Source organism: Ziziphus jujuba, chromosome 5 (genome assembly GCF_031755915.1).
Source record: "Ziziphus jujuba cultivar Dongzao chromosome 5, ASM3175591v1".
In the NCBI taxonomy this organism is placed as follows: domain Eukaryota; kingdom Viridiplantae; phylum Streptophyta; class Magnoliopsida; order Rosales; family Rhamnaceae; genus Ziziphus; species Ziziphus jujuba.
In genome coordinates this window covers 14,578,451-14,593,694 of record NC_083383.1, presented here as the reverse complement: position 1 = coordinate 14,593,694, position 15,244 = coordinate 14,578,451, and the positions used below count along the sequence as shown (strand labels likewise).

The 15,244-nt window shown below is 28.0% G+C and overlaps 1 protein-coding gene across 22 annotated transcripts; it reads left to right on the top strand.

The window, feature by feature from the left end:
• The first annotated feature begins 4,186 nt into the window (after positions 1-4,186).
• On the top strand, positions 4,187-8,269 carry LOC107421105 (uncharacterized). 22 transcript variants are annotated; one of them, XR_009639091.1, is made up of 7 exons: positions 4,188-4,461; positions 4,784-6,168; positions 6,324-6,582; positions 6,736-6,818; positions 6,885-7,097; positions 7,885-8,001; positions 8,201-8,269. XR_009639091.1 is itself a non-coding variant. In XM_048476176.2 (6 exons), exons 2-6 carry the CDS (start codon positions 4,912-4,914, stop codon positions 7,996-7,998), a joined length of 1,632 nt encoding a protein of 543 aa, XP_048332133.2. In that variant the 5' UTR covers positions 4,187-4,461; positions 4,784-4,911; the 3' UTR covers positions 7,999-8,177. The 22 variants fall into 22 exon arrangements, 13 of the variants coding, with proteins under 13 accessions (XP_048332133.2, XP_015885752.3, XP_024930308.3 ...); XR_007241610.2 differs by lacking the exon at positions 8,201-8,269 and having other exon boundaries at positions 6,892-6,959; positions 7,081-7,097; positions 7,885-8,177; XR_007241608.2 differs by lacking the exon at positions 8,201-8,269 and having other exon boundaries at positions 6,892-6,959; positions 7,051-7,097; positions 7,885-8,177.
• Positions 8,270-15,244: the final 6,975 nt, after the last annotated feature.

Genomic DNA, 15,244 nt, shown 5'->3' with positions numbered 1-15,244 from the left:
AAAGTAGATTTTTTTTTTAAATAAAAAAAACGAAAAGAAAAATAGAGCTCCTCTTTTTCTTTTTTTTCTTTTTTCATTTTTTGTTTTTGTTTTTCGTTTTAATTATTGGAACAGTGGCAAAAGTAGAGCTTACTGTGGATATGTTTTTGATATATTTCCTAATTTGAAATTTGAATGTTAAATTATTTAAAGTGGGATTTTATTGTATTTAATAAGATAATTATTAATTATTCAAGTATAGAATGTATATGCAATTTCCCCTCATTCTCATTTGATTTTAAAAATGATTCTAAAAAGATCATTTTATTTTTGGTGCTTGTAATAAAGTTGGTGAATATAGTACCAAAAGAATACAAATTGTGCTGATGTGTTTGGTAAGACGTTGGATGGAAATCTCTTGTATAAATATACATATATATATATATATACACCTCTTTTTTGGATAATTACTAATACATTCACTATAAACTCACGCCACGTAGTTTTGTTCTATTTGGAGAAGACCACATGGAGATGCTCATCCACTTAAAAAGCATATTCCCTTCAATAATGTTTAAAGTGATTTAGAGATAACTAAATAATACAAATATTTTTAGATGCAATGTGAAAATTGTTATGGATTAAATTATAAAATGGTGAGATTCAAATGAAAAAAGGATATTTAAGTACTCAGATAAATATGATAGTTCAGTTGGTATAAGCATCACTATCTACATTTATTATGCTGATTCGAGTTCAATTGGAATGAATATCACCATCAAATACCTAAGCCCTAGAGACAGAAAAAGGCATAATAAATGATGAAATGCTTTGGGGAGTTGAAAAAACAAAGGGATTGGTTAAAAGAGGGGAGGGGGTTGAACTAGATGTATATAATCTAATCGTTATAAAACAATTCTTATATATGTTTCGAAAAATGATTTTAGAATCCAATAGAAATTTTCTTTTATTTGAAAAAAAAAAAAAAGAATAAACAGATAAAAGAAGAAGAAGAAGAATAGATAATACTCAGCCATGCATAGACTTTCATTTTAGAGGGGTTTTCCTTCATGGCCCTTTCAAAACAAAAATTAATTAATCTCAATTTGTTTTGCTATCTGCGAGATGGTATGAAATCAAAAAGGAAAAGTCAAATCTTTTTTTCTTTTTTTCCTTTTTAATTTTTGCCTTCTTTCTTTTTTTGGTAAAACCTCGGCGAAAATTTAATTAGAATTTTTTCAAATTTTCGCCTTGGTTTTTCATCAGTTGGTCATTTTCATATTGGAGAAACATTATTACATGCTTATTAACAAACAATATTCTCTTTTTCAAAAAAAAAAAAAAAAGAAAAATCATAATCTCACATGAAAGGTTCTAAATTTAGATTATCGAAAAATAAAAATTTAAACTCATCGTTTAATTTTTCTTTCCAAGAAACAGGTATATCGGTAGCTCAAGTACATCAAATCATCTCTTCCTTATTAATATATATATATATATATATATATAGAGAGAGAGAGAGAGAGAGAGGGAGAGTATATTAAAATATATTGTATATTGTAATTCAAAAAACTTCTCTTTTTCTTTTTGTCTCAACTCTCAAAAACTTCTCTGTATATGATTGGATTTTTTTTCTTTTTTTCAGTTCTTTGTCGATAAAGCATATAAACTGAATTGTTATCAAGCATATATATATATATATATATATAAATAAATATTTATAAAGTATCAATCATATTTTGACAAAGTTAATGACAATACCGTAATTAATTATTATAAGAAAAATTATAATTAATTGATTTTTTTCAAAATCAATAATTTTATTATTAATTATATATATGTGTGTGTATATATATATATATATTAAGTTTGTGCATTGGATAGTATGTTAATATATAGTTTTGAGCAATGGTAAAAATGTCGATATCGACCAAAATGTTGAGTATATAATTTGATAAAAATATCTATGTTGATGAAAATATTGAAAAAATTAAAAAAATAATAAATAATTTTTGTATATGAAATATTTAATAAAGTATACAAATGTTAACAAAATACTTCATAAATATTAAAAATTATTGTATATAAAATAAATACAGTGTTTGTTGGCATTATAACATGTAACACCCTGAAGCATGGGAGGTAAGTAAAAAATATAAAATTAGTAAATAATACACTGGGATGGATTGTGATAAACATAAATGAACTAGTGTAATGTCACCAGAGTAAATGTGGGTAAATGCAAGGTACTGATATGTTATCTTACTACGAAAGCCACTTGGTGTCCAATCTCATACCATTCAAGTGTGGAACTGTGATATTTTAAATATAAAGTATACACAATCTTAACATTTTTAGACCTGTTGCCTTTGAAGTTTGTAAGAACTTTGCAGCTAAGTGTATTTTAGTGGAAATAATCTAATGATAGGGGCATAAAGTGCTGTGGGTAAATGGGAAGTTAATATAACTCATAATAATCTATGGTTTAAATTAATGACTATATCCAAATACTTAATGTGCATAACAATAGGTATTCTAGTAGCTCCACTATCCATAAGCCATTTTTGATTAACAATTATATCTGGTTATGCATAATAAAAATAATTATTTGCATTATTTGTGGGAGGACCATTATAATCTCATAAAACTTGCGATAGCATTTAACTACTGTATGATCTGGAATTCCATAAAGTTGACAAACTTGTCTAGGACCACATTGAATTACCATTTTTTTCAAAAGCTTAAACTGCTGGGATATGGATTTTCATTTTTTTTTCTTTATATATTTTTTCTCTAACATTCTCGTTTACATGTAGGTTCATTTTTTTTGGATTTGAACTTGAGTTTTGAATCTAAAACTTCTTATATTGTTGGCTTTGATATCATATGAGAAATAATACGCAAAATATTAATCAAATAATATTGAATTAACAACTTCCATATGGCAAAGTGATGATTACTCATTGATGTATTTGTGTATATATACAATTGACACCTTATGGATTACAAAATATACAAACTAAATATAGTTTAACAATAATTTAAACTTCTACGTAGCCGCTGCTTCCTTTAAGAAGCTAGTACACAAGCTACTAAAGCTAGTAAGCTAGTATACACGCCTTTGCCCCGAGTACTTTAAGAGAATTACCTCCTAGTTTCCAGTTTAGCTTGATATTTTGGGGAAAATGATTTATAAGATAAGACAAAAATCCTTCAATACGACCATCACTTATCCTATTAAAAGGAAAATACACTAAACTTTTTCTAAAAATTTGAGACAACTACATTATAACATAACAAGAAGTTATCAATGTATCTATATATATATATATATTTTTTTTTCTATTACCTACGAAATATCTTTTGTAGTTCTGACAACATATCATGTTGAATCGTATTTATATTGTATTATGTCATATTAACATGCAATTTAATTCACCTACATGACTATTAAACTTTAATGTAGAAATAGATAAACTCAAATTTATTTACTAAATTATTTTATAACTTATCGCTCAATGTGCTAACTTGAGAAAAACTTATACAAATTTATAAATTCAAATTTGACTTAGTTTTCAAATAATAATATGATCTTATTAGAAAAAATTGCAAAAATAAACCTATTTGTTTTATATTTTTAAAATTATAATGATTTATAATTGTAAAAACATCTTTCTTATTGGGTATTGATAAGCAATTTATCTGTGAAAATTTATTAATTTACTAAATTTTATCCATGCATATCCAATATTATCAATTTAAACTTATAAATTACCATATAAATTGAATATAATTATCATATACTTTGAAATTTTAACGTATCTAATGATTAATGGCAAGTAAAATAGTATAATGACTAAGAATTAGAAAACAACTAAACTACCACTAATAAACAATTTAATAAAATAATAGATAAATAAATATTAAATAATAAATATCTAATTTAAATAAATAAATAAAAAAACTACCGCTTACAAACAACTTAGCAAGTGTCAAGAAACTGGGGCTTCCCATTGAAACGCACATTGTAGGATTTGTTTTTCTTTTTTCAAAAAAATATAAAATAAAATATCGAAATCCATGTTTGCATAATAGGTGGACAGCCAAGTCACACTTGAGTCAAACTTCATAATCGCAGATAATTATTATTATTATTTTTTAAAATTAGGGATTTTTAAGTATATTAAACCCTAAACGTTTGGGATAAAACCTAAAAAATCTACAAAATCGTCAATTCAAAAAAAAAAAAAAAAAAAAAAAAAATCGTCAGCAAAATCTTTATCGGTCGGACCAGAAAGATTTTACCGAAAACAGCAACGCGAGGTCGGTTCGTCTTTCACACCACCACCGCTACTACTACTACTACTACTACACCGGCTTTTTACAAAATGCACGCGCTTCAACTTTCTCTCTACCTTCGCAAAAGTTTAATCCTTGGGTTGCCGATGTTTCACACTTTTTACCCCTCCATCTTCTAACCAGGTAAGACCATTATCTCTTTTAACTTAACCCCCCCCAACTCCCGTTTGGTTTCCAAGAAAAGCGCGGGAAAGTTTTCATTGTGCTGTAAATATGGATTTTATCTTGTCGTTGTGAGTGTAGAAGTTTTTGGGTTTAGATTAGTGGAGTTTTTCTTATAGAATGAAAGGTTTAAAATTTGTGGGTTTTGATTGATTTTTCTTGTATTTCTTTCTTCAATCAAATTAGGGTATTCCTTAGCTTTATGATCTAACCCTTCCTTCTTTTTTTTTTTTTTTTTTCCTTTAATGGTTGTTTCTTTTGGTTTTTGCTCTGTACATTACAGTTCTGTACTGGTGAGAAAGCAGAAACTTTTACCCATTGAAGAAAGAATTTTCTTTAGGGAAAAGGGAAAAAAAGAATAATAATAAACAGTTGGATAGTTTGGAGTAGTGTGATTGTTTGTGAGCTCAAATGGGTACCAGTTCAGGTAGCAAAAAGGCTCGGACATTTGAGGGGCTGGTGCTTCAGCAAGGTTGTTTTGATGATTTTAAGGATGATTCGAGGTTGAACAGGCGGTTGAGGAGAAAGTTAAATGTGTTAGCTGCAAATCAAAATTCCAAGCGAAAGTCAAGTGGCAATGCCCCAGGGAGAACAAGAGTAAAAAACAAAATGCATGTCGAAGAAGTAACATCTGCAGGTGGTGTTAGAAACACAATACGAGCTGAGGAAATAATATCCCTGGATGATGTGTGTGATGAAGATGATGAGAACGATTCTGATTATGTAGCATACTTAACGGAAGGTGTGCGGTCCAGTACTGATGCTGCTACATCTGTGCAAGAAGTTAGTGATGATGTTGATGGTGATAGTAATGAAGACGATTCTGATTATGTAAATTATTTAAAATACTTAACGGAAGGTGAAAAGTCCTGTAATGATGCTAGATCTGTGGATGAAATTGGTGATGATGGTCATGATTGCGATTCTAGTTATGAGGAATGCTTAAGAAACTTGCTTGGAGATGGAAAGTCCCAAAGTGATGGTAGATCTGTGGGTGATGTACATGATGATGTAGATCCTGATTATAAGGTATTCTTAGAAAATGTGAAGAACGATGAAAACTCCTATGTACTGGAGGCTTTTGTTGGCGGTGAGATTCTGGATCCCATAATGTACGAGAAAGATTCTGGTCCTCAAGACATGCTCTATTTAGAAACTGAAAAAACTTTGAAGAGCTGTTCAGTGAATGGGAAGACTAGAGTTCAAAGAAGTTTGAGTGGGATTTCTGGTAGAGAAAATATGAGGATCACGAATAGTATAGAAGATTGTGAAAACCCAAGAACATTGAAAGAAGCACTGGAAGCTTCTAATGAAGTGGTTCGTAGAAGAAGGGCAGTGAAGAGGAATGCAAATAAGAAATGCTCAGGTCCTGTTTCTATTAGGATGCAAGGGTTTTCTAATATGACATCTGGTTCAAAGGCTACTTGTTCGGCTAAGCAAGACAGCACTGGTAATGCTGAATCTGATGGAGAAATTTCCTATTTGAAGTATTTGAATGGTCATACAATAGATTGTGAAGTAGTATCTGTAGGTCCATCTGATAACCCACTGATAGTTGATGAGGATGAGAAGAGTGACTCTGATTTAAAAGTAATTGCAATGGATAAGGATCCATATTGTAATGAAGGTTATACTCCATTTGTATCTGCAAGACCATTTCATGAGCGTGTATGTATTCTGCTGCAACTTTGGTCTCATTTATTTATGTTCTGACTTGACATACGCAAACACAAACACGCATATATGCATACATATGTACATGCATTGTTATTTTTTTATGTAATTTTATATATCTGATCAACAATATTTTCCATTCCTGATAGCTTATTCTGTTCTTGTTTGGACTTAAAAAGATAGAAGCTGACGACTGGACATGTGATGGAAGTCTTACTACCAGTCACTCCCAGTTTAGAGAGAAGCTTATGGAGATTCTTAAAAGGCCCTATGACTCGAATGAGTGTAAAAATCTTTTGAAAGAAGCATCTTGTCGAAAGCCTATAGTGCGAGATAGAACTTTGCGTAGTGTGACAAAATCATATAAATCAGACTCCATTGCCCAATCATATCTTGATTGGTGTACGGGTTGGTATTTTTGCTTTTTCTTGGTTGTGTCAATTTTTTATTTTTATTTTTTTGTTCATGCATCTGACATGGTTTCTTTGGCATGCAAGTTCTTTCTTTAGCATGGTTTCTTCCATGTTACTATTATTTTCGTTTTCTTTTTCAATATTGCAGATCTTGCAGAAAAAATTGATTTAGCAAGAGGTGATCAACTTAGAACTTTGAATCTTCTACGTGGATTTTTCTACTGGTTGAAGGTAAATTATTTTATTTTTTATAATTTGTATTAGTTATTTAAAGGGTAATATTTTTCTTCCTTTTAGTTCACAGACAAACCGTTTGTTGAAGAGGATAGATAGATAGCATTGCGAGGTCCGTTTGTTGAAGAGGATAGATAGGTAGCATTGCGAGGTCTCCTTGATTTTTTCCCTCTTTTTGTTCACGTGTTTGATATTCATACTATTCTGACCGGAAGAAGTTAAATGATAGGTTGTGGATCTTGTTGATGTTTTGGTGCAGCACTTGGAAGCTACTAGGTGGTGTCTAAAAACCAGTGTTGTATATGTATTTGTGTGTGTGTGTGTGTGTGTGTGATATTCATACTATTCTGAACGGAAGATTGCACCTTGGCTTGGAAGTAAATTTCTAAAAACTTGGGAAGTAGTGTGAGAAAACAGAGGGGGCTGTAGATTGGGTCAGAACTTTGCTTCCCAACCTCTCTCTTTATGTGGTCGTTTATATGTTATGTGGTCAAACTGACATCCATTAAGAGAATGCAACTCAGTTTGTATTTTGCAGGATTTTTTATTGTAATGCAATATTTTGGACAATAGTCTTAAGTTTTGGAACAGGGGCCTGTTTGGTCTGAATTCAAGCAGTTTTCAACTTAAAATATTTTTTTTGAAATGGCCTATATCCTATATTTCTTGAATACTTTCTCATTTGTGTGCATTTTTTTTTTTTTCCATCTCAAAATTTTTTTTAGTATTTTTTTATTTGCTTTTCTTTGATTCTGAAAACTCTCAAATTTCCTTGAAAATTCTTTGGATCTTTAAAATCATCATTAAACAATCTTGTTTATTGAAGTCAAAAGAACCCAAAAAAAAAAAAAAAAAAAATTAACTTTTTTTTTTTTTTTTTTGGGAATCAAAATGTAAGTTACTTAATTCAATTGTATTTTTGTCAGAGTGGGTATGTATAAGGATGTAAGAATTTGTGTGTATGGAGGTATTTATTTATGTTTATGCCTACATGAGATTTGTGGTTAATGTAATTAAACCTGGTGACATTTCTGATGTGTATAATTGGTGCAAATCTGGTCAGAATTTGTCCCAGGAAGGAGCATTCCGACCATGGTTGGATCCAATATGTTCAGAGGTGTTGCCGCCGTTGGAATCACCTGTAGATGACAATGCAACAGTGGAATCTGAGGAGTGAATTGTAAGTTGTCAATGAGGCAGGGTTGTGCAAAGCTGACTGCTGCATATATTGTTGAGTGGAAGTTGGCTGTGAACTTTGGTTGTCTAATTTTTGTACATGCTATCTTTTATCCCATTTTTGTTGTTACTATCTTTAATCCAAGGTTTCATTACTCTCGATAGAGTGGTGATTTTTCACTTTCTGGTGTTCTTCTTTGCAGATGTACATGGGAAAGGAAAAAGAAAAGTGAATAATAATAATAATAATAATAATTTTTTGTTATTTGGAATTCCATGTTTCCCTTTTGGAAACTTAGTTTCCAGCAACTGTATTGAAAAGGAGGAATGGGATTCGTCAAGAAGTCGTCAACTTGATCATTTGTCTTTGTACTAGAGAATTTACCCATTATATTTTTCCTAAATACCACTTTCCTAAGAAAATCAAAAAAGCAAACAAGAAAAGAAAATAATAAATTGGAGTCAAATGTAAGTGTTGTTTATGCGAGAAAATTATGTACAAATTTAATTGCTGTTTGTCACATAATATAGCACTTGATGATGATCTAAAATGGAGAGCAGAGAATAAAATTGCAGATGGAACTTTTGTTTTTTTCTTGGTTAATTACTATTTGAACGTGGGAATAAACATAGAATTAGGATAAATAGAGAATGATCAAATTTTTTTATTAAAATTTTAATATTTATGATTTAATATGTTTTAAAAAAATTATTTTTTTATGAAAATATAATAATATTAATTTAATATTATTAATAATATGTTACGTAATTAATTATTAAAATTTCGATTAAAAAATTTGATATCTACAGAATTGACCATAAACTTATAAAAAAAAGAAGGAAAAAGAGGTGATAACTGAGAATCCTTCACCGCAGATCTTGAGGTTCGGATATCGGGCATATATAATTTTAAAGAAAACAAATATTATTTAAATATTTTTTGAAGAAAATGTTAATTTTAATATTTTTTAGGAAAATATTATTTTTTGCATTTTTGTAAAAATATATATATATATATATATATATATAATTTTAATATGTTTTTTAATAAAATAATACCTTTTTTAACAAACTATATTTTAAATGTTTTTCTGAATAAATTATTATTTTTAATATATATCATCAATATATTAATTACTTTTAGATAAACTTTTTGTTAAAATATTATCAATTATTAATTATTAAAATTAATAATATTACAATTTTAGAAGAAAATATTATTTTTAATTATTTTTAATAATATTACAATTTTAGAAGAAAATATTATCGATTTGTAATTAGCTATAGAGTTTAGGGACTAATTATCTAATTTACCCTAAATTTTTAAAATAAATGTTAAAAAGAATAAAAAAACATTTAAAAAAAAATCTCTACAAATATTAAAAGATATGGAAAGAACATTGCTTATCATAATTGTTCACAAAATTTAAAATTTGTTTCTGAAATTCATTAAATAAATTTGAAAATTGACATGAGCAATAAATAAATAAATTTGTAAAGTTTTATTTTTATTTTTTTATGTTAATTTACAATTGTTTATATGAATAGTTATTTTATTTTATTTATTATAAAATAGATCAAAACTTATTTGAAACGAATAAAAATTATCAATTTCTTCTTTTACTTACAAGATTAGATATTTCTCTCTTTTTTAGTATTAATTTAGATTTTTATAAAAAAAATTAATTAATTTTAAAAAAATTAATTTTTTAATTATTTTCAAAGTATAATATTCAAACTTTCTAAAATAATCTGTTTTGAAAATAAATTATTTAACATAAATATATTTTTACAATGATAAAATGACGCATATATTGGTTTTTATTTGTTATTTAATTCATTCTGTAAAATGGATTTTTTTTTCTATATTATGATAAGAAATATATTTTTTTTTTCAAATGCATATAAACTTTTCAATTTTTTATTTTTTCCAAAACTTGTTGAGTTTTTATTACGGTTAATCTTTAAATTATAGTGTAATTCTAATTTAGTTCCTGAATTATTTTTTTCTCTTCTCACTTTGATCCCTAAAAATTATCAACCCTACCCCTGAATAATGAAGCACATGACATGTACATGCCACTTCCACTTGCTAAATTGATAAAAGATCAAATAAAGACTAACAGTGAGACTCTATATATAGCTTAGATATCAAAATGAGCAAAAAATTAGCTGGACAAAAGTGGAAGTCACCCTATAGTTGAAAGCCAACAGTGAGAAAAGCCCTTCTTTTTATGTCTGTGGTTTGGATGTGTTGGAATTAATTTAAGTTTTGCAGGAATTATTTTGGGATCTATTAAGATACTATGTATATTACTTAGTGGGAGTTGAGTGTTAGGATTTGAGTGCTAGGGCACACTTTGGAAGTATATTGTATGAATATTAGTGTCTCAATATTTTTTTATTTTATTTGTGTTATGTTAGAATGTTTTATAATGAAAAATGCCAAAATAAGAAATTGTAAAGTCAATTTTGTGTGTTGACAATTTTCATGTCACAATATAATTGTGTACCTACTATTGTTTGTTTCAATAGTTCAAGAACAAATCTTTTTTAGAAATGGCAAAGTGACCTAGAGACTTCATTTGATTCTTAGGTGGCTAGGCACTTTCACATAAGTTTTTAATAATTATTTTTATAACTTTTTAAGGTAATTTGATGCATGATTTTAATTGTTGTTTATTGTCATTTATCATGTGTCAAAATTTATTTTTTATTCTAGAAAAAAATTGGTTTAGTTTGAATTTTTATTTGAAAATTGATCATGTGGTGATCAAAACTAGACGATCACGATTTATAATAGTGATCAATCACCACATATATAGTGATTGATTATTAAGTCCACATAAGTGATGGTCGATTATGAGCTGATTGATCACCAATTTTATATTGATTCGTCACCATTGAGTTATAACTGTTTCAATCAGCTATTGATGGGTTTTTTTGCTGGAAAAAGAAAACTTTATTCCTCTTTAGGTTTCAACCCCATGATACTTGTACCCCAAATATGATATGTTTGACATAGATTTCATGGTTTTTGTTCATTATTCATTGTATTATTTATTTCATGATTTCATATTTTTACTTGAAACTCACTTACACTTTTATGAATCTAAAGAGTTGTTAGGTTGATTTCTCTTTAAAACTACCAAGATTGGTTTAAAACCCTTATTCATCATTTATCCTTGGGATATAATGCTACAAAATCTTGGAAAGTAGTGAGCTTGTAAGAACGGTTGCGATAGCAATGGAGCTATGCCTTTGCAATAAGAATTGTTGTGACAGTGTTATAGTCCAAAGTCTAAGGTATCTAAGCCTAGAGATTTGGGTCATCCATTATGATATTGGATAGGGATGCCGATATATCCCTTATACTTTAATTCCCAATGGGATTGAGAGTAAGAATAATAGTTACAATAATATTGATCATTTAGTCGGTGGTGTTAGGAGGTACATTCGAAATTTCATATCTAATTAGGGATAGTAATAGAGAACATTACTTCATATATTTTGATATTGAAAATCAAATTTTTGAGATTGACACCAATCATTCTTTTCTAAGTGCCCTAAAATTTTTTTTTTTAGTTATCAAAATTTTAATTATCCGAATAAAGTATCTAAAAGTGATGATCCTCACTATGAAATAAATCTAGAAAAAAAAAAAACCATAAAAACCAAATTAAATACAATTAAAATTGTGTTGATTTTTTCATATTTTTTTTTCTTCAAATTTATAATTATTTAAAATGTCTAATAGACTATAACTATTGCAAACTAACTCTTAAAATTAGCAAATTACACAAAAAACTAAAAACTAACTGCATTAACAAATTATTTTTTTCAAATAAAATATCAAAAATCATGTGTGCATCATAAGTGGACAGCTTAGTCTAGGATTGTACCCAAAAAAAAAAAAAAAAAAAAAAAACAGATAACAAGAAAAATCAATCAAAAGACCCACATCGACCGAAATTTTCCAATGATCGACTGCTAGTCGATTAGTTAACTACCATGGGCAGGAAGGTGGTGGTTGGTTTCGACTTCCAATCTTGTAAAACATTTGGTCACCAAAATTGACCGAGTAATTGCCAAAATCATTGATCATTCTTCTTTCAATTCAACCAATCCTACTAACTCACATTCATTGTCATAAAGCCTGCCATGATATACGATGATATTCTTCAAATTACTCTGACTTTGTCAAAAATTTTAGTTCAGCATTAGATGGGTTTTATTCAATAGATCTTATATATATATATATATATATATATTTTTTTTTCCGTTGGTGTAATATTTTGGTGCTCTAAATTATGATTCCAAGCCTGGAATCATGAAAGGAAAAAATGGCTCCTTTCAACAATTTTTTTTTTCCCTAATGAAGGATTGCTTTCGTTATAGTTTTGAATCTTAAGCTCCCCATCGAAACCCATGGCCAACACCTTGGTTTGACAAATTCCACTATTGATGGGAATATATGCAACCAATTTTCAGATCTCTTTCCAAATTCAACATTCAAATTGCTTCCATCGATATTAAATTTCACATGGTTTGGATCCAATATGATGGGAACAAAAAGTTGTTGGACGTGTATATAGCAGAAAAGGAGAAAGACTTTTTACTATTAAGGGGAACATGGTTCTTTTAACTTTCTTTTTGTCCACGATAAGGGAAAAAAGTCATTCGGCAAAAAGGTGAAACAGGAAATCCTTAGTTTTTATTACCAACATTCTTTCCTAAGTGGTGTCACCACTAAAAAAGTGCTGGAAAAAGGAGGCAATCTTTTAACTCATTGCTCTATGGCCTTCTAATTTATCTACATTGGTATTGGCATTGTAAAAGCTTAAAAAATTGTTCTTAGACACCACCAAAAAGATGCTTGAAAAAGGAAAGAGCCTCTTGACTAACAACTATATGGTCTTGTAATTTATCTTCCTTGACATTGACAATGTAAACATCCAATATACTAGTTTCAAAAATTCTCCTTCTTTACACTTCTTTTTAGTTGCTTGGCCTGTAATAGATATTTGGTTCATTGCTTTTGGTACCAACACTATGGTTTTCAACTTAAATTATTTCAATTTCAACCAATCTGTAGTTGATAGTTAAGATCATGTAATTAATACCTAAGTTGATATTATTAACCGTATTAACTTCAGTATCAAAGTTATGCATGAATGTGATGTTCATAACTTCCCTTTAGAACTAGCTGCTGTCAAAGTTTCATTTACAAATGGATAAGACTTTGATTCTAGTGCATACAAGTTATTGAAAATAACAGAAAATGAAAAAGTTCTCAACTTCTATTAAGGATCAAGTTAGTGTTCAATGAGTTAAGATAGTTGCCTAACAAGTGATGAAGACACCCAATCAAGTCTTTTTTTGGCCTCGACCTTCATATTACCAAAGTAAAACACAACATATCTAAAAAAATTGTACTATAGTTTAGACTCGATTTGGTGAATAAAATTCCAAGGTTCAATTAAATGCTTATGGAATAGTGGTAGATGAAACACAAATAGTAGGGGCAACGAGTAAGCTTTAAATATACAATTTAAATAAAGAATTCAAGTAAAGGCGGAGCTAATGTTTGTGCGTGCCTTGAAGAATTCAAGTATTTATGGTCATGCTCACGTTTAAACCAAAATTGACATATCAATCGATTTTGGTCGATTTTTAAAAATTGAAAATTGGTTTTTAAATTTAGAAAAAATAGTTGTCTGTGATAAAACATCCAATTGATCAATTTATCTGCAGGCATAAATGATAGAAACCGAACAATGAAAATTTCTAGCTAGTAACACTTGAGCCAAACTTCATCTTTGCAAATAAATTTTCAAAACACAAAGTTAGGGGGTTTTAACCATTAAACCCTAAACTTTTTGGGTTAAAAAAAAATCTGTGAATCATCTATTTAAGAAATCAAAATGTTGGTAAAATATTATTCGTTGGTAGGACCAGATTTTAGCGAAAGAGAAATGGTCTGGTCGCTTCGTCTTCCTCACTCGACCGACTTCACTGATTGAATTTGGTTTATGAATCAAATTACAAAAATGCGCTTCAACTTTCTATGCCTTCACAAAGTTTAAGAAAAGTGTATTCAGTCTAAATTTTAAAAAGCTTTTAATGACTTTTTTTAGATGGTTGACTTTCACAAATTTGATGTATTTTTAATAACTTATATAGGGTTTTACAAAATTATAATTAACTCTTATTAATTTTTACAGATTTCATTTTAAAAAACTTTGATAGACATTCATGCATTTTTATTGACTTTTAAATATATATATATATATATTATAAAAATTTGTACTACCAAAATTATATTTCTCATGGCAGTAAATAATTTTTTTAAAAAATTATATAAAAATCTGGATTTTTAAAAGTCAATAAAAATTATTGACAATTTAAATAAGTTTATTCAAAAATGAAAAATTACTTATAAAAAAAATAGCAGTAAAAATTCATGGAGATGCAATTATCATTTTACTTCTTGTAGTAAGCATAAGTAAATTAAATAAATAAATAAAACAAAAGAATAGGTGGAACCTACCGGCTCTTTTTCAAGTTTATTGCGCGTGTGTGTGTATATATATATATATATTAAAAATATAAAAATATGTATAGATTTAATTATTCAATTACTACTTTTTTATTAAAAAAATAACAATTGTTTGATCGAGAACATAAAATAAAATAGAAAAACAGGAGAAAAAAATAACAATAGTCTATAAATTCAAAAAAAAAAAAATCAATTAGAGCTGAATTAAAGCTTTAGAGAAATAAGTAAGATGAAATCAAAACAACATGAAGAAGAAAATTAATTAGTGAAAGTGATCTAAATATTTATTTATTTGGTAAACTAAATGGAAAGGAAAAAACTATTATTAATTCTTTATTTATATTTTCATATATAAGACCAAATAAAAATATGAAAAAAAAAAATTTGGTCCATTCTCAAGCCTCTATAAGTTTTTCAATTGGAGAGAGAAAAAAATGGGTATACTACCAAAAGTGTTGAGAATAGCTTTTAAAAGTTTTGGAGATGGATAAGGGATAATTTGTAAGAAAAAGGTTTCCATTTTTTTAAAATAAAAATTATATAAAAGTCAGGATTTTTAAAGTCAAGAAAAATTATTGACAATTTAAATACATTTAACTTTTATTGATTTAAAAAATAATAATAATTAAATATATCATAACTTAAATAGATATTTTAAAAGTCTTTAAAAATTTAAAACTTTTTAATT